Genomic DNA, 21,175 nt, shown 5'->3' on the forward strand with positions numbered 1-21,175 from the left:
TTCCATTTGCCAGGATGAGTGCGGTTCCAACAACATTCAAGAAGCTTGACATCATCCAGGGTAAAGAATTTGTTTTAACATCACCCCTACATCAGTGGTACCAAGACTGTGATCTGTATTATTTAAAAGGCACAGCATCAACTCACCAAAGCTTCTTCCAAATCCATGACTGTATCACACAGAAGGAGGAGGGTAGCAGGTGCTTTTTATTCATTCACAGGATTTGGGTGTCACTGGCTGGGTAAGCATTTATTGCCCATCCCCAATTGCCCTCAAGAAGGTGGTGCTATGCTACCTTCTTGAACTGCTGCATCAATGCCGTGTAGGTCCACCCTCAATGCTGTAAGGAAGGGAGATTCAGCATTTTGACCCAGCAATAGCAAAGGAACGACAATATGGTTTCAAGTCAGGATGGTGTGTGGCTTGGCGAAGTCGTATGTGGTGGTATTCTCACGCTTTTTTTGTCCTTGCCCTTGCCCTTCTAGGTGGTGGAGGTTACAGCTTTACAATAACAGTACTACCTCCAAATTCCCCTCCAGTTCGTACATCATCCAGACTTGGAAATAGTGTTATTGCTGTACTGTCACTGTATTAAAATCCTCAAAACTCTACCTAGCAGCACTGTGGGAGTACTTTCATCACACAGATTTCAGTAGCATAAGAAGGCAACTCACCACAACCATCTCATGGGCAACTGGGGACAGGCACTAAATTTACTAGTGACCTGCCCTCACATCCCATGAATGAATTTAAAAATGCATGCACAATTTCAGGTTTTGAAGTGCATGTGAACGTTAGGGAAGTTCTTTGGATAGATGCAGTAGGGTTGGCGATGTGATTCAAGTGGTGAGATACAAGGAAGTCACCATGACGGTGATTGAGATGAGGAGGTAGAGGGGCCTTAGGGGATGACAAGGGGATGGTTATGAATATACAATTAATTTCATAATAGGTGTGAATACTAGGAATGTAATATATTCACCTGAAGGAAGTCACGTGATTACATTTCCACTTTTATTTCACATATTATACTCAAGGGTTTACACAATTGAAGATGTTAGAGAAGACAGCAGTGAAATTGGAGGAGAAGGCAAGTTAAAATAGAACTGTAATCATACAGAATGAGGAGCGCAGAGACTGAGGTTGGAAAGAAACAAGTATAACACAAAGAGAAAATAAGAGGATGGGGCAAGGGAAAAGATGCAATAGTTATATGAGATCAAATACACAGTGGGGGAAATCATGCCAATATCCATGGAATTCACTACCACAGAAAGTAGTTGGGGGCCAAAATAGTGTGCGATTCCACGAAGAAATTAGATACAGCTCTTTGGACTAAAGGGATCAAGGGATACGTAGGAAGGTGGGATCAAGATATTGAATTTGATGATCAGCCATGATCAAAATGAACGGTGGAGAAGGCTCAAAGGGTCAAATGGCTGACTTCTGTTATTTTCTATAGTGCTATGAGTAGGGGGGTAGGGGAGGGAAGCAAAAGACAATTGAATCCCTACAGTGCACAAAGAGGCCATCTGGCCCATCCAATCTACACTGACTCTCCAAGAGCATTCCACCCAGGCTCTCCCCTACATTCTATTCCCATAACCTTACACATTTACCATAAATAATCCACCTGCTCTGTACATTTTTGGACTGTGGGAGGAAACTAGAGCTTCTGGAGGAAACCCATACAGACAAAGGGAAAATGTGCAAACTCCATACAGACAGCACCCAAGGCTGGAATTAAATCCAGGTCCCTGGCTCTGTGAGGGAGCAGAGCTAACTTTGCATGCACTTCAAAACTTTTGTAATATGGGCCATACAATAGAGCAGTTTAGGTAGAACAGGTAATGGAAAATAGAGGTGGCGAGGAAATTCAATAACAAACATTTATTAGTCAATGCCATGATGTTAAAAGTAATCATCCACAGTGAGGTCTTCGGTGACAAGGGCTCAGTCAGTTCTGAGGGGAAGTGTTGAAAAGGGGCAGTGTGTACAGTATTTAAAAATTCTTATATGTTCAGTGAACTATAAGACATGGGTGGCACAGTCATTAGCACTACTGTCTCACAACGCCAGGGACCCGGGTTCGATTCCCAGATTCGGTCACTGTTTGTGACGAGTTTGTATGTTCTCCCCATGCTTACATGGGTTTCCTCTGGGTGCTCCAGTTTTCTCCCACAGTCCTAAAGATGTGCTGGTTAGGTGCATTGGCTGTGCTAAATTCTCCCTCAGTGTACCCAAACAGGTGCCTGAGTGTGGCGACTGGGGGATTTCGTTGCAGTGTTAATGTAAACCAATGTAACTTGTGACACTAATAAACAAACTTTAAAAAGTCCAGGCTGGTATGAGTGGGGAACCAGTCACGGTTGGCTGGGTGACCTTGGACATGTTGCAGCCTGGATGTCACTGACTCCTACCTCAGCCCCTCTTTCCTGAAAGGACTCAGTGAGCCTCACCTTATTCTTTGAGCTGTGGTCTTGTTCCCAGTCGGAGGACTGAGGCAGGCGAGAAAAAGCAACTTCATCCCGAGATACTGACTGAAGCCACGCAGGCGGCAGATAAAACCCGCCCCAAACCCCGCCCCAAGCCTGGCAGCCACATCAACGGTCAGCCCAGGCCCGAGGCCCAGCTGTCCCGCCCCGGCCCCCCCCTTTCCCCTTCGCCGGGCAGCCTCAGGCTGACAGCCCGCAAAGTGCTACACCAGCCTGAGCACCCGGGCACGAAGCAGAGTCAATCTCTCCGGGCCGCAGTCCCAGTCCCGGTCCCGGTCCCGGTCCCCCGCCGCGGATCAGATTGACAGCCCCGCTGGCCATATGCAGCCCTGGTTCATTGGGGAGACCCCCCACACCTCGCCGAGCCAGCGGCCAATATCGGGGGTGGGGGGAGAGAGAGGAGGGAGAGGAACGGAGCGGAGCGGCCATTGGACGCAGGTTTGGGTCAATCGAAGTAGAGCGGGTGATTTGACCAATGAGGTAGAGGAGCAAGAGGGCTCTTGGCCAATGGATGCCGAGGTGGGGTTTGTGACCAATGAACGCAGGGGACTGGCGAAGGGGTTGGTTGACCATTGGAGGCAGAGATGGAGATTTTGACCAATAGGAGCAAGGACCGCCGAGGGAGTCGGTCAGTGTGACTAGAGATTGCGACTGCTTTGGCCAATGGGAGCAGAGACTGGCGAGGAGGTTGACCAATGAGAGCAGAGACAGGCGAGCGAGTTCTCCAATGGGAGGAGAGACTGGCGACCGATTTGGCCAATGGAAGCAGAGACAGGCGAGGGGGTTAGCCAATGAGAGCAGAAACAGGCGAGGGGGGTTGGCCAATGAGAGCAGAGGCTGTCGACGAGATTGGCCAATGAGAGCAGAGATAGGCGAGGGAACTAACCAATGGGGAAAGAGCTTGAGATCCTGACCAATGGGCGCAGGGCACAGGGCGGTTGCGCTGGTTACGGTTGCTGAGTGGAGAGGTGATGACCCTAAGCGGGTTGGCCTGGTCCTGTGGTGGCCAGTGGCCAGTTTGCGGGAGTTGTTGTGTATGGAGGCGGGAGTAAGGTGGTTAGCTAATGACGATGTGTTGTTTGTAAACAGCTTTAACCTCCAGCCAGCCGGAGTTGACGGGAGTTGAAAGTTTTGATCTGACCCATGGAGAGCCATCAGGAGGATGAGAGGAGTCCGCTGCTGCCCGGCAACCGAGCGGCCGCGAAGCCCGTGGCTTCGGCCTTCCAGGGCCGGCAGCTGGCTTGCGCCGCCGTGCTGCTCACCGAGTCCCTGGAAAGGGTGGCCTTCTATGGCATCACTTGCGGCCTGGTGCTTTTCCTCAACAGCGAGCCCTACGACTGGCTGGGGCCGCAGTCGGGCCAGACCCTGCTGCTTTTCATGGGCATCAGCTACTTCATCTCGCCGTTCGGGGGCTGGCTGGCCGATGCCTGCCTGGGCAGGTTCCCCACCATCCTACTGAGTATGGTCCTCTACCTGGCCGGCATGATGCTCTTCCCCTTCATCTCCTGGGACCGGTCTCGCCGTCTTCTGTGTGGAGAACTGAAGCTCTATCCCATCCTGGACCCCCAGTGTATCAATAACAGCTCCAGCGCCTGTTCACTCGGCCGCAATAGTTATTGCACACCGGCCATCTATTCTGGACTGGTGCTCGTCGCCCTGGGTGTGGGATCTGTGAAGGCAAATATAACTCCTTTTGGAGCTGATCAGGTACAGTATACTTGTCTGAACTTCATGTTTGCACACATTACAAAATGCTTCAATAGTGGCATTTACACTAACTTTGTTGTACTTAAAAACATTTATTATTCAAATTTATTTATTGTCACACTCCAGCTTACATTAACATTGCAATGGAATTACTGTGAAAATCCCCTAGCCACCACACTCTGGCATCTGTTCGGGTGCACCGGGGGGTGGTGAATGCACCAAATCAGCACATATGAAGAGAAAACAGAGTGGGATACTGAAAGTGCACAGTCAGCATCGATTATATTGAATGCTGGCAGGATTGAAGTGCTGAATGGCCTACACCTATTTTCTACGTGTCTCGGATTGTGGGAGGAAACCGGAGCACCCAGCAGGAGCCCACACAGACATGGGGAGAATGTCCAAACTCCGCACAGACAGTGAGCCAAGCTGAGAATTGAACCTGGGTCCCTGGTGCTGTGAGGCAGCAGTGCTAACTACTGTGCCATCCCTTTGTACGCTATAGTCAGGAAGTGCCTCAATCAAGAAAGGAAGTAGCTAATATCGTTCAGTTAGCTATATCTGCCAATGCCTTCCTAAGTCTGGCATTTGTGGAATGTAGTAGTTTTTCTTAAAATGATAACTCAATGCGAAATCAGCCAGATGATGAACTCTGTCACAAATTGCATACATTTAGTTTTGACTTCAGTTACAGACTTGTTGACCTTGTGGAAGCAGTTTCTTTTCCAAGTTAAACACTTATGTTTGACTAGCCTTTTGTTTTATTTGAAGCCTGAAGCCAAGAAGAGCACGCATGTCATTTTGCTAAGACATGCACATTGAGCTGTGGATTCACAAATCTTTGCTTACCTTTTGTTTCATTGTGAAGCCCTCGTCACTAAGGACATCTCTGGAACCCCCTACAGCCCTCTAGAGATCAGAATGCTCCTCCAATTTTGGTGTCTTGTGCATTTTTTTTTAAGAAATTATGCTTTCAGCAGCCTTCATTCAAAATTTTGGACTTCCTTCCCTAAACTACTTCATGTCTTGAGCTCTCTTTCCTTTGTCTTCTAATAACCCCTTGTGTAGTTTGGTGTAAGACTTGGTTTGGTAATGTGGCAGTTGGAATTTAACTACGTTAAGGCACTATATAAATATGTTATTGTTTCCACTACTATCCCAGTTCAAACTAGGATTGCTGTGCTGTTATAAAGAATTCGGGCCACTTGAGCCAAAAGATAATCCGAAAAAAGTTTTCAATGTTACTTTAATTCAGAAATTTATGTTGTATGAAAATAATTGAATACGTTTAATAGGGAGCCTGTGATGTTCCAGAATTATCTGTTGCTGCAGTCACCCTAATACCATTAGATCTTAGATCATTTCCAGTGGGTATTAGGGCATGATTTTGAGAGAGGAAAGAGTATTCTGTTTTTAGAATGCAGTGATCTTATGATTGTCATGTGCTCAACTTACTTATCATGTGTTCCAGCTTCTTTGCATGCAACCAGTCAGAGGAACTCTTTATTTAATGAATAATGAATCAAATAGCTTAGTCTGCATTTTGGGTGGATAAATGCATGACTACAAAATTTATGACTTGCACTTTTAGGGAAGAAAAGAGATAAATCAGTATCAGTGATGTTATTTATGTATGGATTCAAACACAGTTTAATACTTGGGCCTGAAGTGTTGAAGTGCCATCTTTTAGGTTTAACCTCAGATAACCTCATGCTGTGTGGCTGAGCCCCAGAGTACCTGTACCTGTAAATCGGGGTTGCACTTTTTGGCCAGACCCACAACCCACTCATCCTGCCTCCAGTACCCATAAGTTTGATTCTGATCCTGTGCCAAGTTCTGTATTGTGAACTTGCCTCGTCATGTGTGGCAGCCATGGCTCAGTTGGTTGCTTCTGAGTCAGAGATTGTGGGTTCAAGTTTCACTTCCGAGATTTGAATACGTAAACCTCGGCTAAGCCCCAGTGCAGTCCGGAGGGAATGTGGGGTACCATCTCTGAATTCGATGTTAACCTAGTGCCCTGCCCTGCCTGCCTTCGGATGTAAAATTTCCTATAGCACAATTTTTGAAAAGAGAGTTCTCCCCAGTGTTCTGCTAATCCCATTATCGCCCTCACTAAAATCACATTATCTAGTCATACTTACGTTGCTCTTAGTGGGGGCATGCAGTGCGACGATGCAGACACTATCCTGAAGAAATGTGAAATATTGGATGGGATAAATATAGAGAGGAAATGTTAAAGTGTTTAATAATCTTTGAAATTGGATAAATCACCTCTGAAGCAAATGAGGAAATAGCAGAGACTCGAGCTGTCATTTTCTAATCTTCTCTGGCTATAGATTTGGTGTTGGAAGATTTGGCTAACATTTGTACTGTTGCTCAAGAAGGGAGGAAAGGATAGATTCAGTGTGGATACATCAGTCTAACCTTGTTGGGAAGCAAGTTATTGGAACAAATTCCTTTACTGAGGGAAAATATAAATTGTCATTTAAGAAAGTAAGAGTTAATCCAATGCAGTGAGCGTGGATCTGTTGTCTGTCAAATATGGTTTGAAATTCTTGAGGAGGTAGCAAAGAGGATCATGGAGAATACTGTGTTTGAAGTAACCTATTGGATTTTAGCAATGTTTTTGACAAAGATGAATAGCAAACTGGTCAGAAAGTAGAAGCCCAGGATCTACATAAATTGGCAATTGGATACAAAATTGTCTGTTTCTGAGAGAATTTCATTCCTGCAGTGCCTTTCAGGACAGGACAGCCTAAAGTGTTTTATAAGCACGTCTGAAAAGCAGTCAGTATTATAATGCGGTAAACCTGGCAGCCAAACAGGCACACAATAAGCCCCCACAAGCAGCAATGAAATGAACCAATGACCAGACTTTCAGAACCTCTTAAAGTGGCCATTGTGGTTATTTGGCCCATCAAGTTTGTGCTACCTCTGAAAGAGCATTCTGACCTAATTCCACTCCCCATCTTGCCCATTGCACATTTTCTTTTCGGATAGCAATGCAGTTGCAATCCAACTGGATTTAGGTATTCAAAATCCAATCTTGAATACCTAAATTGAATCTGCCTCCACCACCCTTTAAGGAAGTTTGTCCCAGTCTTCAACCACCCTCTGAGTGAAAAACATTTTTCTCACACCACTCCTTTTAGCCCATTATTTTGAATCTGTGCCCTCCAGTTCTTGATTTACTCTTGAAGGAAACAGTTTCTCGCTATTTATCTTGTCTGTACCTTAAGATCTTGAATACCTCTGTCAAGTCTTTTTTCAGCCTTCTTTTCTCCAAGGGAACGTTTAAAATCAAATTGTTTATTTATTAGTCACAAGTAGGCTTACATAAAAACTGCAATGTAGTTACTGTGAAAATCCCCTAGTCGCCACACTTTTGCCGCCTGTTTGGGTACACCGAGGGAGAATTTAGCATGGCCAATTCACCTAACCTGCACATCTCAATCCCTCCAATTTATCCTCATAGCTATGGTTTTTTTAATCCCTGGGATCGTACTTCTGAATCTTCTCTGTACTCTTTCCAATGCCTTCGCATCCACCATCAAGTATGGCACCCAGAACTGGAGACTGTACTCCAAATGAGACTTAATTAATGTTTTTTACAAGTTCAACATGGCCTCCTTACTCTTGCACTCAATACCCTATTAATAAAACCAAGGATACCATATGCTATCTTAACTGCTCTCGCAGCATGCCCTCCCATCTTCAATGACTTGTGTACACACACATTGAGGTGCCCTTAAGGGTTTCTCCCTTTCTTTATACTGTCTCTCCACATTCCGCCTGCCAGAATGAATTACCTCACACTTCTTTGCACTGAATCTCATCTGTTACTGTCTGCCCAGTTCTCCGACATGCCTATGTTTCTTTGAAGTTTAAGACTATCCTAATCACAGTTGACTATTTTCAATCTTTGTGTCATCCGCAAACTTTGAAATCATGCCCTGCACTAGGTCATTAATATGTATCACCACTGAACCTTTGCAGAACTCCACTACAAACCTTCCTCTGAAACCTACTATTTATCACTGCTTTCTGTTCCCTTCACTCAGCCAATTTCATATCCAAGTGTCTACTTCCCCATTTATTCCACGATCTAGAATTTTACTCATAAGTTTGTAGTGTGGCACAAATACCTTTTTAAAAATCCATATACACCACATCAACAGTATTATCCTCATCAACCTTCTCTGTTATCACTTCAGAAAAATCCCAACAAACTAGTTAAATGTGATTTTTTTTTTCCTTAATGAATTGTTACCTGGCTTTAAACATGAATCTCTTTCCAGGTACTTAGTTTAGTATAACAAACCAAAGGACAGGAGTTGACTCAAATTACCTTAAGCAAACTTTTGTTTATTTACCGTTTGGTAGCTAACTCAAACTTACAACAGCTGTGACACTTTAACTGTTTAACTGAAACTCTAATTCTTTAACTGAAAACCAATATTACCTTGGTTTAAAACAAAATGGCCAGGTCCATTTCTGATGTAGATTCATTCTCCTGGTGGTCTTCTCTGAAGAGGTTTCTTCAGTGCTCACTTGCCATGGTTGATTTCGAGTCGTTGCTGGAGACAAAGGCTAAAACACACCTTTTTATCCCCAAAGTTTTCCAGTCTTCCGGAAAACTTGCTGGCTCTCAGCTAATGATGCAATCAGAAGCTGACCACGTTGTTTGATCAGGCAAATGGAGTTATAACTCCATAATGCTCATTCTTAACTACATGTAGGGCACATAGCATCAACCCACAGATGGACATGGTAGACAATCTTAGTACCAAGATCTCTAACATTACCCCTACTCTCCACGTATTCTATTTACCTTGATGTTCTTGGATGTATCCTCCTTATCAGTAGCTACTTCCCTCCTTCCCACTGACAGTCTTTCTTCTCTTTGAATTTACATCCTGCCAATCTAGCTTAAACCATGCCCAACAGCACTAGCAAACGTCTGCTACGAGGACATTGGTCGCAGTCCTGCTAATGTGCAAACTGTCCTTATACAGGTCTCATCTGCCCTAGAATGAATCCTAATAAGAACATAAGAAATAGGAGCAGGAGTAGGCCATCTAGCCCTTCGAGCCTGCCCCACCATTCAATAAGATCATGGCTGATCTGTCGTGGCTCAGTTCCACATTCCCGCCCTCTCCCCATAACTCTTAATCCCCTCGCTTATCAAAAACCCATCAACCCGCGTCTTAAAAATATTTAGCGAGGCAGCCTCCACCACTTCAACGGGCAGAGAATTCCAGAGATTCACCACCCTTTGAGTGAAGAAGTTCCTCCTCAACTCCGTTCTAAACCGCCCCCCCTTTATCTTGAGGCTGTGCCCCCTAGTCCTACTGTCCTTTCTGAGCGGGAAGAGTCTCTTCACCTCTATCCTATCCATCCCATTCATCATCTTATACGTCTCAATGAGATCTCCCCTCATTCTTCTAAACTCTAACGAGTACAAGCCTAGTTTATTCAGCCTCTCCTCATAGCTCAACCCCCTCAACTCCGGTATCAGCCTAGTAAACCTCCTCTGCACTCCCTCCAAGGCCAAAATATCCTTGCGTAAGTGCGGTGACCAAAACTGCACACAGTACTCCAGCTGCGGCCTCACCAATGCCCTATACACCTGCAGCAAGACCTCCCTACTTTTATATTCAATCCCCCTCGCTATGAAGGCCAGCATCCCATTAGCCTTCCTGACCACCTGCTGCACCTGCAGGCTGGGTTTTTGTGACTCATGCACAAGGACCCCGAGGTCCCTCTGCACCGTCGCCTGCTGCAGTTTTTCGCCACGTAAGTAATAGTCCTTCCTACCATTATTCCTACCAAAGTGGACCACCTCGCACTTGCCAACATTAAATTCCATTTGCCAGTTCCTGGCCCATTCACCCAGCCTATCTAGATCCTTCTGCAGACTCTCCACACCCTCCGTTCAATTTGCCGTTCCACCAATCTTGGTGTCATCAGCAAATTTCGACACCATACACTCGGTTCCCTCCTCCAGATCATCTATATAAATGGTAAATAGCTGAGGCCCCAGCACCGACCCCTGGGGCACTCCACTAGTCACCAACCGCCAATCCGAATAGCACCCATTAACCCCCACACTCTGCCTCCTATTTGACAACCAATCCTCTATCCACGCTAACACCCTACCCCCAACTCCATGCCCCCTTACCTTCTGCAATAACCTCTTGTGAGGTACCTTGTCAAGCGCCTTCTGAAAATCAAGAAAGACCACATTCACCGGCTCTCCTCTATCCACCGCCCTAGACACATCCTCATAGAACTCCAATAAATTTGTCAGACACGCCTTCCCCTTAACGAAACCGTGCTGCGTCTGCTCTATCAAGCAATTCCCCTCAAGATGCCTCGCTATTTCCTCCTTGATGACGGATTCTAACATTTTACCGACAACAGACGTTAAACTAACCGGCCTATAATTCCGTGCCTTTTGCCTGCCACCCTTCTTAAACAACGGCGTAACATTAGCCGTTTTCCAATCTTCCGGCACTTCCCCGGAATCCAGCGACGTTTGGAAAATAACCACCAAGGCATCCACTATCACCTCCACCATTTCTTTCAGAACCCTCGGATGCATTCCATCCGGTCCTGGGGACTTGTCCACAATCAGCCCCTCCAGTCTGTCGAGCACCACCTCTCTAGTAACAATAATGTCATTGAGACCCTCCAGTCCTACCACCTTTCCATCGCTAACACCTGGCAAATTATTCACGTCCTCCTCCGTGAAGACCGAAACAAAAAAGTTATTCAAAACCTCAGCCATTTCCCCATCCCCTACCACTAAGTCCCCCTCTCATCCTCTAAGGGTCCAACGTTCACCCTAGCCAGCCTCTTCCTTTTTATATATTTATAAAAACTCTTGCTATCCTTTTTTATATTAAGCGCTAGTCCAGCTTCATAGTTTCTCCTACCCTTCTTTATCAACTTCTTTGTCAATCTTTGTTGACATTTAAACCTTTCCCAATCCTCTTCTTGCCCACCACTCTTAGCTACTCTAAACACCTCCGCTTTTAATTTAACACTTTCCTTCACCTCCTTCGTTATCCACGGCTTATTACCTCTCCTCCTACGGTCCTTTTTAACCATCGGAATAAATTTCTGCTGAGCACCAAGAAAGATCTCCTTAAAGATCCTCCACTGCTCCTCAGCAGACCTACCTTCCAACGTGCTCCCCCAGTCAACATTAGCCAATTCTTCTCTCATCCTACCGTACTCCCCTCTGTTCAGACAAAGGACGCGTGTCCAGGAACCCACTTTCTCCTCCTCCATCTGCACCAGAAACTCCACCATACAATGATCACTCTCCCCAAGAGGATCCTTCACCGCAAGGTCCCTAATTCTACCCGCCTCATTACATAACACCAGATCCAAGATAGCTCGCTCCCTCGTCGGCTCCAACACACACTGTTCAAGGAAACTATCCCAGCAGCATTCCAAGAACTCCTCCTCGAGCCCACCGCGTCCGACATGGGTCGACCAATCAATATGTAGATTGAAATCCCCCATAATTATCGCCGTTCCATTCCTGCACGCCACACTTATTTGCGCGTTAACAGCCCGCCCCACCTCCAGATCATTAATGCCTCAGATGTCTAAATCCTTCGATCTTATTGCATTTTCCTTGCCAAGTATTGAACTGTTCATTCTTCCTACTCTTATGCTCACGAGAACATGGCACAGGGAGCAGTCCTGAGATTACTGTTCCTCAGATCCAGCTTCTCAATTTGCTACTTAGCTCTTTCAGATCTGCTTTCAGGATCTTTTCTTGCCTGTGTCATTGGTCCTAATGACTTACAAAAGAATGTCCTGCAGCCATTCTATGACATCCTTGATCTTGGCACCAGGGAAGCATCCTGGAATCAGAAATGCCTGCCCACTCCTCTAACTATGGAACTCCCTATCACTATAACACTTGCATTCTTCCTCTTCCCATCCTGTGTAGCTGAACTGTCCATGGTGCCATGAACTTGGCTCTTACTTCAGTCTTCAAGGAACCATGTCACTCACCAGTATCCAAAATTGAAAAGCAGTTAAAGAGTAAGACGGCCTTGGGGGATTTCTGGACTACCTGCCTGTTTCTCTTAGATACTCTGACAGATACCCATTCTCTTTCTGCCTGTGTACTTCTTAGCTGCAATGTGACCATCTCTCTAAATGTGGTATCCATGTCATCCTCAGCCTTGAGAACGTATCACAGTGATTCCAGCTGTCACTCAGGTTCAGCAACCTGGAGCTCCTATTTCTGTAGCTGACAGTGCTTCCTGCAGATGAAGTCATTGAGGGCACTTTGTGCCTGCATGACTTCCCACTTCCTGCAGGATGCACATTCCACATGGCTGAACTGCACTGATTCCTTAGTGTTCACTCACCGGTCACTCACCAATTATGTCCTGTTACACCTCTCTCCTGTTCTTCTGGCCTCCTCTCTCCTAGTTCATATGACATCACACCATTTTCCCCACATCTGCTCAGTGTACCAGCAGTCAACTCGGTTTGAACCCCTGGCTCCTCTGGCACTCGGTTTGAACCCCTGGCTCCTCTGGCACTCGGTTTGAACCCCTGGCTCCTCTGGCGTTCTTTGATTGTGTGTTAATTTATTGTTTTTCTTAATTTATAATTATCAAATTTTACTATTTGGGATAAGCTTACTACTATCTATAAATCTTAATGATACTAATAGCACCGTACAATTACAAATAAACAACCAAATTGAATGACCATCAAGCAAAGCCAATGGTTACTCAGTCAGTCACTTACCTGCTTTGCTGTGCTGTCATACCTTGATTTTCGTTTCCAAATGTGGAAACTGGTTCGAGATCAGCCTCTGGAATGAACTTTTCTTTTTCTCTTTTCTTTTAGTTCCCTGTTCTCGCTGACTCTTGAGTGAACTCTCTCTCTTTCTCAATGTGCTTTTCGCCATCTGTTTTCACCTACTGTCAGAGTTCGCGATCTCTGTGCTTTACCTCCCACAGTTGTTGCTGACCCTGAGTGGATAATATGATTTAAGAACTGGTTAGGGGATGGATATTAGGGAGGACACTGGGAGAGTGCCACTGCTCTCTCAGCAGCATCACAGAAACTTTTACGTCTACTTGAGAGAATAGTTGAAGCCTTGATTTAAAGTTAGAAAGACACCAGCTCCAACAGTGCAGCACATTATCAATACTGCACTGTCAAGCTTGATAATGTGTTTAAGTCTTTTAAATTGGACTTAAACCAATTCTCTTCTGGTCCTGAAGTGAGAATGCCACCACTGAGTCAAATCTAACAGCTGAATCGTTGTCCTAAGAATGTAAAAGATGAGAAGCTACCAATTGATCCATGAGATTACATTTCAAGCTTGCAAATTTTAAAGCCATTTTCTTCAATTGTATGATACAATTGTGTAATATTTTGTAGTGTCTTGTATTTCAATCATTTTATGTATGGTGACTGTAAGATGGATAGTGTGACTGAATGAAATTTTGCCATTGTGGTGCTGATTGCTGTTTTTCTGCAACAGGTGAAAGACAGAGGACCTGAAGCCACTCGTCGCTTTTTCAACTGGTTTTATTGGTCAATTAATTTGGGTGCCATTGTCTCACTGGGTGGCATTTCATACATACAACAAAATTGTAGCTTTCTCCTCGGATATATTATCCCGACTGTTTGTATGGGAATCTCTTTCCTCATCTTTGCCTGTGGCAAATCAGTCTTCATCTTGAAGCCGCCAGACGGCAGTTCTTTCTCAGACCTGTTCAAGATCCTTTTTTACTCCTGTTTCTCAAGGAAACCCAACAATGAAGAAAATATCAGGTAAAGGTTTAAGTTTTAAGTTTATTTATTAGTCACATGTAAGGCTTACGTTAACGCTGTAATGAAATTACTGTGAAATTCCCTTAGTCGCCACAGTCCGGCGCCCTGTTCGGGTCAATGCACCTAACCAGCATGGGATATGGGAACATGGGGGGAAACTGGAGCACCTGGAGGAAACCCATGCAGACACAGGGAGAACATGCAAACTCTACACAGTGACCCAAGCTGGGAATCGAACCCGGGTCCGTGGTGCTGTGAAGCAGCTGTGCTAACCACTATGCTACGTGTCGTACCATGGTACGGCAGCACATGGGTACGGTACAGTAACCCCATGGTTGCATGGTAATCATTTGTTTTTAAAAATTGTATTTTGAGAATATGCTGTGCAGCTAATCCATTTTGTGCCATTTAAGCATCTATCTAAATAATTAATTATAATTCATTGTTTCTTGTTTTAATGCATGGTTGCAACTATAGAAAAGTTGCAAGAACAATTCACACTGGTGACTTACACTAGTGTAATGTTACATTAAAAACTTACTTTCATTTAGTAACTTGTATCTCAGCTGTTCAAATTTTAAAAGGGAAACATTTTGTGAAGCACAGTTAATGCTAAAGTTAAACTTTAAAATCCATATTATTGTATCAGTTTAAAGCTGCTGAACTGCATTAGGAGTTTAGAACATATGAAATAGGGAGCAGGGTGAGACCATTTGGCTCCTGAGCCTGCTGTGCCATTCAATACAATGATGGCTGATCTGAATGTGGCTTTAACTCTTGCCTGTCTCCTGTCAGTCAGAAGTCTGTCTAACTAGCCTTGGTTATATTCAATGGCACAGCCTCCACCACTTGCAGGAAAAGAAAATTCAAAAGACTTATGATCCGCTGAGAAGAAATTCCTCCCCATCACCATCTTAAATGAGAAATCCCCTTATTTTGAAACTGCAACCTCTTGTTCTAAATTCCTCAACATCTACTCCGAATCAATATTTTTGATACAATCAACAGGAGGCAACTTTTTTCGTATTTTAATGTCCAGCTAGTTTAACACTTTTATAAACAAGTGGAACTATAATGTATTTATTTTTATTTTCAGCCAGAGCAATGGGATCTACCCACCACCTATTCAACCTGGTTTTCTGGATCTAGCTAAGACTATCTATGGTGGAAGATTTCAAGAGAACAAGGTGGAGGATGTGAAGTCTTTTGCCAAAATTATCCCAGTATTCCTGGCACTCATTCCTTACTGGACAGTTTACTTCCAGGTCAGATGTCATTTGTATACCATTAATGGACAAAATATTGAATTGTTTGTATTGTACATTGTTTAAACATTCAAACGCTGCAGTCTGTTTTACATATTAAATTCTTCAATTGAGCATATACAAACAACAGTTACAAACAGCATTGGTAACTGTTTTGGGGGAAAGAGCGTTGTGTGTAACTGATGTTCAAGTTTTCTTTGCTTTGGTTTTATAGATGCAAACCACATATGTTCTACAGAGTCTGCACCTACAGATCCCAACATTTTTTGACAGTCATAATAACAGCAATGTTAGCAATTCGTTTGCAAGCTGCAATCATCACATGGTAAGATCCAATTTAAAATGATTCCTGCCTAATGCTGTTTAGAAGAATACACGAGCTTTGAGTAATGATTTTGAGTGCAGGCAATATCAACTTTAAATAGTGAGTGTCAAAAGGTAGTTCCCATGTGTTTTTTTTAAGCAGCAATATTCATATACAGCTGGGACTGGTGCATTCTGCATTTGGGGAGGCTTCCAAAACAGTACACGCATCATACATGTCTATATCATGGAACACTTTGGTAATGGAAACCTCGGACAGCGTAAAAAGTAGAGAAGACGTAAAGTTGTTAGTCTCAGAAGTGGTGTTGGTTCTGCACAGAGGGAGGGAGGAATGAATGCTAAAACTGCACATTGATGTGTGATTTAAAGAACCTGTCTTTAAAAATTGTTACTTTTTATGTTATGGTATAAGTTTAATTGTTAATATATATAATTGTGTGCCAGCAATCATCCAGAATAGTGTGCAGTTTTCATCCTCATGTGATTGGTCAAGCAGAGGCCCAGGAAAAGACTTGGAGGCTGGGTAGAAAAATCCTAGTTTAAAACCCCCTCAGAAAGTATAACAGGCTTAAAGAACTGGATCTTACTTTCCATCAGGAAATGCTAGACTTTGGACTGAAGTTGAAATGACAAAGACTGTATGGACAAGCTGTTTGAACTTGTTAGGTCATAGAATCCCTACAGTGCAGAAAGACGCCATTTTGCTTATAAGGAAAACAAGGGATCATGGATGTTGGCTCTGTACACAGGGAACTGGTTAAGATGTCAGGAGATTTTCCTTATGCAGAGGGTTATCATTGTGTACAATAAGTTGTTGCTGTATGTGATGAGCACAGACTCAACTGTTTCAAAAGGAACTAAATGAGTTTCTTGATGTTGCTATATATAAAAGATAGACTGATGGGTGGAATATTGCGGCTGTAAAATCCTGTCCGAGGCCAACAGACCATCACAGTGTCTGCCCCTCACCTACTCTGAATGCCGTGGCGGGCGGGCGTTAAGTTCTGGCCAACGTTCAGATATGCACCTCATGGTCATTGTGACTTTCTGAACAAATTTTGGTTGCTTTGAGGAGTCAGAAGTTTCCTACATGTTATTTCTTTGAATTGAGTTAGGATTATTTTTATTTGTGTTACCACTTCCAGATTATTTGGCAGCCAGTGAGAATACACTGGGGTCATGATGCACCATTATTGGAACAGATGTGATAGATCAACCAATCCTTTCCTGTGTAAACTAACATGACTGCCAGGATTACCAAACATTTGATTGTGGTGCCTCTTGATGTTTTAGTTGTAACTTTTCCCTAGCTGAACAAATTTGTATCATTCAGCTCAGAGCTCTTCAATGCAATATTCAAGCCATGTTGGTCTTTTTCCCTCTGGTATTTTGAAAGTGTAATGGAGGATGACAGTTTCAGTAGTCCTGTCCTACAGTATTGATCTAGGAAAATTTGTAGATCGGTGATTGGTTTGTAAAGGGAAATAGGGATATACGCCTATGTGAGAAGAAAAGATTTAATGTTGGATAACTGACCTTCCAATTGAGATTACCTTTTCCTTACATTTTCTAAGGCCATTTATGATCTAACATCTAAGATCTTACACATCTAATGCCAAAGATGTGCAGGTTAGGTTGATTGGCCATGCTAAAATTGCCCCTTGGTGTCCTGGGATGTGTAGGTTAGAGGGTAAATGTGTAGGGATTTGGGGATAGGGCCGGGGTGGGATTGTGGTCGGTGCAGATTCAATGAGCCGAAGGGCCTGTTCCTGCACTGTTAGGGTTCTATGTTCATTTGATGAAATTGGAACTCATTGCTTAACACAGGCTGTCACACACCCTGCTTAGCAATCTTGGACATTTTAAAAATTTAAAAGTTCCGTTCAGGTGGCTTAACATTTCACCTTAAAACTGTACCTGAGGCATTTGGATATTAACTCAATACTGCAACACACAAGCTATAGAAGGCTGTTCTTAATTCTTCATCAGTTACATACTTGACTTGTGGACATTTGGGCTTTATCTCAGCACAAAATAAACCTGTGAGCTAAGTGCCTCTTTGGAATAAGTTTAAATTTATTAATCAATGCGCCTTCACATTCTGTAAAACCATGTCAAAAAACAAGGGCCTAAGTAATACATTCACCAAGGTTTGGGGACAATCTATAAACTTTGATGCATAAGTAACACACCAAAGAAAAGGATTTGTAGTTGCTAATGTTTTCTTTCTAAAACCTGCGGAATGAGCGCAAACAGAGAATTCAGCTTTCTGATCTATTAGGAGAACTATGCTTACATAACCAAACTTGCCCAATTTCACTAATTAAAACAATGTGATTGTCTTCCTTTTTGTACAATTTTTATTGCTACTTTCTTTTCCCTTTCCTCCAGCTCTCCTGAAAGAGCTGCTATGTGTAGCTCTCATAATTTTGACGTAGGACCTTTTTTTGACATACACAGCTTTTCTAATCGCTAGAGCGATACCTGGCATTTGATCTAGCACCACCCACTTTAACATAAAATCTGGGTTGACTCATGCATAATATAGATGGGTTTGAAAGTAAGTTTTCTAACAGATTTATGCCACATATATGCTAGTTTAGTTCTGATTTAGTAATTGGGTTTGAAAAAAAATCTTTTTTCAGTTTTCTGAGTTAACCTTGAATGCAGTTCAGTTTGGTGCTTTGAAAAAGTTTTTCACATGTTTACTGTATGTGATCACACACTGCTACAGCACAGATAGTGATCGTTAGCCAGATTGATTCTGTGGCAGTTAAAGAAAGAACAAACCTCGATACATAGCAGCTATTAGTTGTTTTCTATTTTGATAAGTGATGAATTCAGTAACTACTATAAAAGTCTTCTGCCAGTAATGCATTATTCATTTTATTCTTTTGTTGTTGGTGAGCTGTGAGAAGGATGCAGAGATGCTTCATCGTGATTTAGACAAGATGAGCGAGTGGGTCTATGCATGGCAGATGGAGTATAATGTGGATAAACGTGAGGCTATCCAATTTGGTAGCAATAATAGGAAGGCAGATTATTATTAAAAGGGTGTAAATTAAGAGAGGTGGATACTCAATAAGACCTTGGTGTCCTCATGCATCGGTCACTGAAAGTAAGCATGCAGTTAGAGCAGGCAATAAAGGCAAATGCCAAGTTGGCCTTCATAGCGAGAGAATTTTAGTATAGGAATAGGGGTTTTTTCACTGAAATTGTATAGGGCATTGGTGAGGCCACATTGGAAGTATTATGTGTGGTTTTACTGTCCTTGTCTGAGGAAGTGTGTTTTTGCTATAGAAGTTGTGCAGCGAACTTTACCAGGCTAGTTCCTGTGATGGCAGGTCTATCACAAGAGAGACTAAATTAGTTAGGAATATTTTAATTGAAGTTTAGAAGAGCGAGAGAGGAACTGGTAGAAACTTATAAAATTCAAATCAGATTAAACAGGGTGGATTCGGAAAGAATGTTACTGGGGGAGTCCAGAACTAGGGATCATAGTTTAAGGTTGAGGGGTAAACCTTTTAGCACTGGGGTGAGGGAAAATTTCATCCAGAGAGTGGTGAATTTGTGGAATTTACTCCCAAGGCATATAGCTGAGGTCAAAACGTTGTGTGATTTCAAAAGGAAATTAGATACAGCTCATGGGGCTTAAGGGATGTTGGGGTGAGGGGGGAGGTGAAGTCGAGATCAGGATTTTGAATTTGATCAGCCAAGCAGGCTTGAAGGGCCGAATGGCATATTCCTGCTTCTAATTCCTATGTTAATAGGTTTTGGTTGTCCAAACAACACTAGTGTTGTTATTCTCCTGAAAAATCAACATGGTAAGATGAAATAATAGTGGTTTCTCTGTTAAGTAACTAGGGGAACAGTTTTTTTTTGCCTTGGTAGCTATGCAGGTTCAAGTGGTCTCACAACATATCAGGTGAAGGCTCAGAAATGTAGTTCATCCAATCTACTGGAATGATAGAAAGTGATGAACTCATCCCTCACTGTCCAAAATAACCTCCAGCAATTCAACCGTAGCTTTCACGGGAATTCATGCAAATGTTACTACGTTCAAAGAGTAGTTAAGCAATTACAACATATTATGCACATGACAAATGGTACTTAAATGACAAGATTCCAATATTTTTACATGTACTTTGTATATATACTAAATAGTTTTCTATGTGAATCTGAAAGTAAACACCAACAACAAACATCTGTTCATATAATCACCAAATCACTCCCATGTTCTCAGTTTAAATAAAATCTCTTAGTAACACAATCTTGGTGTTACTAATGTAAAGAATGAAAATTGCCAGTAAATTTACTATTTTCTTCACTTGTGTTTTGATCCCTGCAAAATTAGTTATTGAATCTTTCTCAAATAAACTCTTTATTTTGTACTTTTAACTATGAAAACAACATGAGGAATTTGGTAATAAAATGATAAAGTTTTAACCAACAATTTACATGTTTTGGACACAGAGGCATAACTAATTTACGTCTTTTCAAGTAATACAAATCTGATAAATATAAACTTCTTTGTTCCATGTATTTTTCTTCTAAACATTTTCAAAATAACACATTTTGATACCATGTTTGGTAGGAATAGGTTGACCTCAATGAAATTGCTTTTGCAGATCAGTAGCTATTGTAACCGTACCTAAGTAGGCATAAAGTGGATATGCCAGTGAAAGGAGTAAGGACCACATAAACAAGACTGACATACCCAGGGTGGAAGGATATGCTGCTAGTTTTTATATCGAAATGTAAAATCTGTTCTCTTCCTCCTTGTGTGAGACAGCATTGTTTGTTATGTAACTGTGGCACGTGAAGGAAAATACTCACTTATTGATCTGCACTAAATAAGGAAGTTCTTTCAAGGGGCCAATCAAAAATTTTTATCACTTTTATTCAGTGGAGAAAGGTAACCCACCTTCCACCCATCCTTTTGTAATTCAGAATTTGTAATTCACTATGCTAGTCCTTACTATATCACTTGGCTGTCCTTTTAATGTGTGAGTGAAAATATTAAAACATGCTACTTTAACCCTGATTAGCATTCGTTTTTAAGCTCATAGGTTATGCAATCTGGTTAAATATATCCTTTGTATGTTTCAAGTATCATGTTTTCTACTTTTTCACACAATTATTAGATTATCAACAAAAGAACCAGTTTTTTTAATACCAGATGTGGTATTTGTGTATAACTTGATGTTGTAGCCTCTGTAAATGGCATTTCCAATTATTTAACTTGGTTAATCCCAGTTGAATGCATAAGGAAAAAGTTTCACTCTTGCATAATTGGCAGTTTAATGTCCACAGAGAACTGGCCATTGGCCATTGCCCACCCTTTGAGATCTAGGGAAAATGCATGACATAACGTCTGTTGGTGGGAAAATGTGAAGAGTCCATTATAAAGAATAGCCAAGCGTTTAGAAACGTATAATATAGTCAAACCGAGTCAGCATGGCATCATGAAAGGGAAATCAGGCCTGTCAAATTTATTAAGATTCTTTAGAATCATAGAATCCTAAACAGTGCAGAAGGAGTCCATTCGGCCATCGAGTCTGC

At 42.7% G+C, this 21,175-nt stretch overlaps 2 protein-coding genes across 2 annotated transcripts in view; one reads left to right on the plus strand and one right to left on the minus strand.

Annotated features, from left to right (window-relative positions):
• Positions 1 to 2,633, minus strand: part of glt1d1 (glycosyltransferase 1 domain containing 1) — an 84,911-nt gene extending 82,278 nt beyond the window's left edge. Inside the window, exon 1 of the mRNA XM_080208356.1 lies at positions 2,460 to 2,633. Within this exon, the coding sequence (XP_080064482.1) occupies positions 2,460 to 2,527 (68 nt within the window). The 5' untranslated portion in view covers positions 2,528 to 2,633. The remainder of the gene's footprint in view (positions 1 to 2,459) is intronic.
• Positions 2,634 to 3,433: 800 nt separating this feature from the next.
• The window catches only part of slc15a4 (solute carrier family 15 member 4), a 67,134-nt gene continuing 49,392 nt past the window's right edge, over positions 3,434 to 21,175 (plus strand). The window contains exons 1-4 of the mRNA XM_080208357.1: positions 3,434 to 4,202; positions 13,732 to 14,024; positions 15,121 to 15,289; positions 15,504 to 15,614. Of these exons, the coding sequence (XP_080064483.1) occupies positions 3,639 to 4,202; positions 13,732 to 14,024; positions 15,121 to 15,289; positions 15,504 to 15,614 (1,137 nt within the window). The 5' untranslated portion in view covers positions 3,434 to 3,638. The remainder of the gene's footprint in view (positions 4,203 to 13,731; positions 14,025 to 15,120; positions 15,290 to 15,503; positions 15,615 to 21,175) is intronic.

The sequence above is a fragment of the Carcharhinus amblyrhynchos genome, chromosome 20 (genome assembly GCF_965287045.1).
Source record: "Carcharhinus amblyrhynchos chromosome 20, sCarAmb.v2.hapA, whole genome shotgun sequence".
Taxonomy (NCBI): domain Eukaryota; kingdom Metazoa; phylum Chordata; class Chondrichthyes; order Carcharhiniformes; family Carcharhinidae; genus Carcharhinus; species Carcharhinus amblyrhynchos.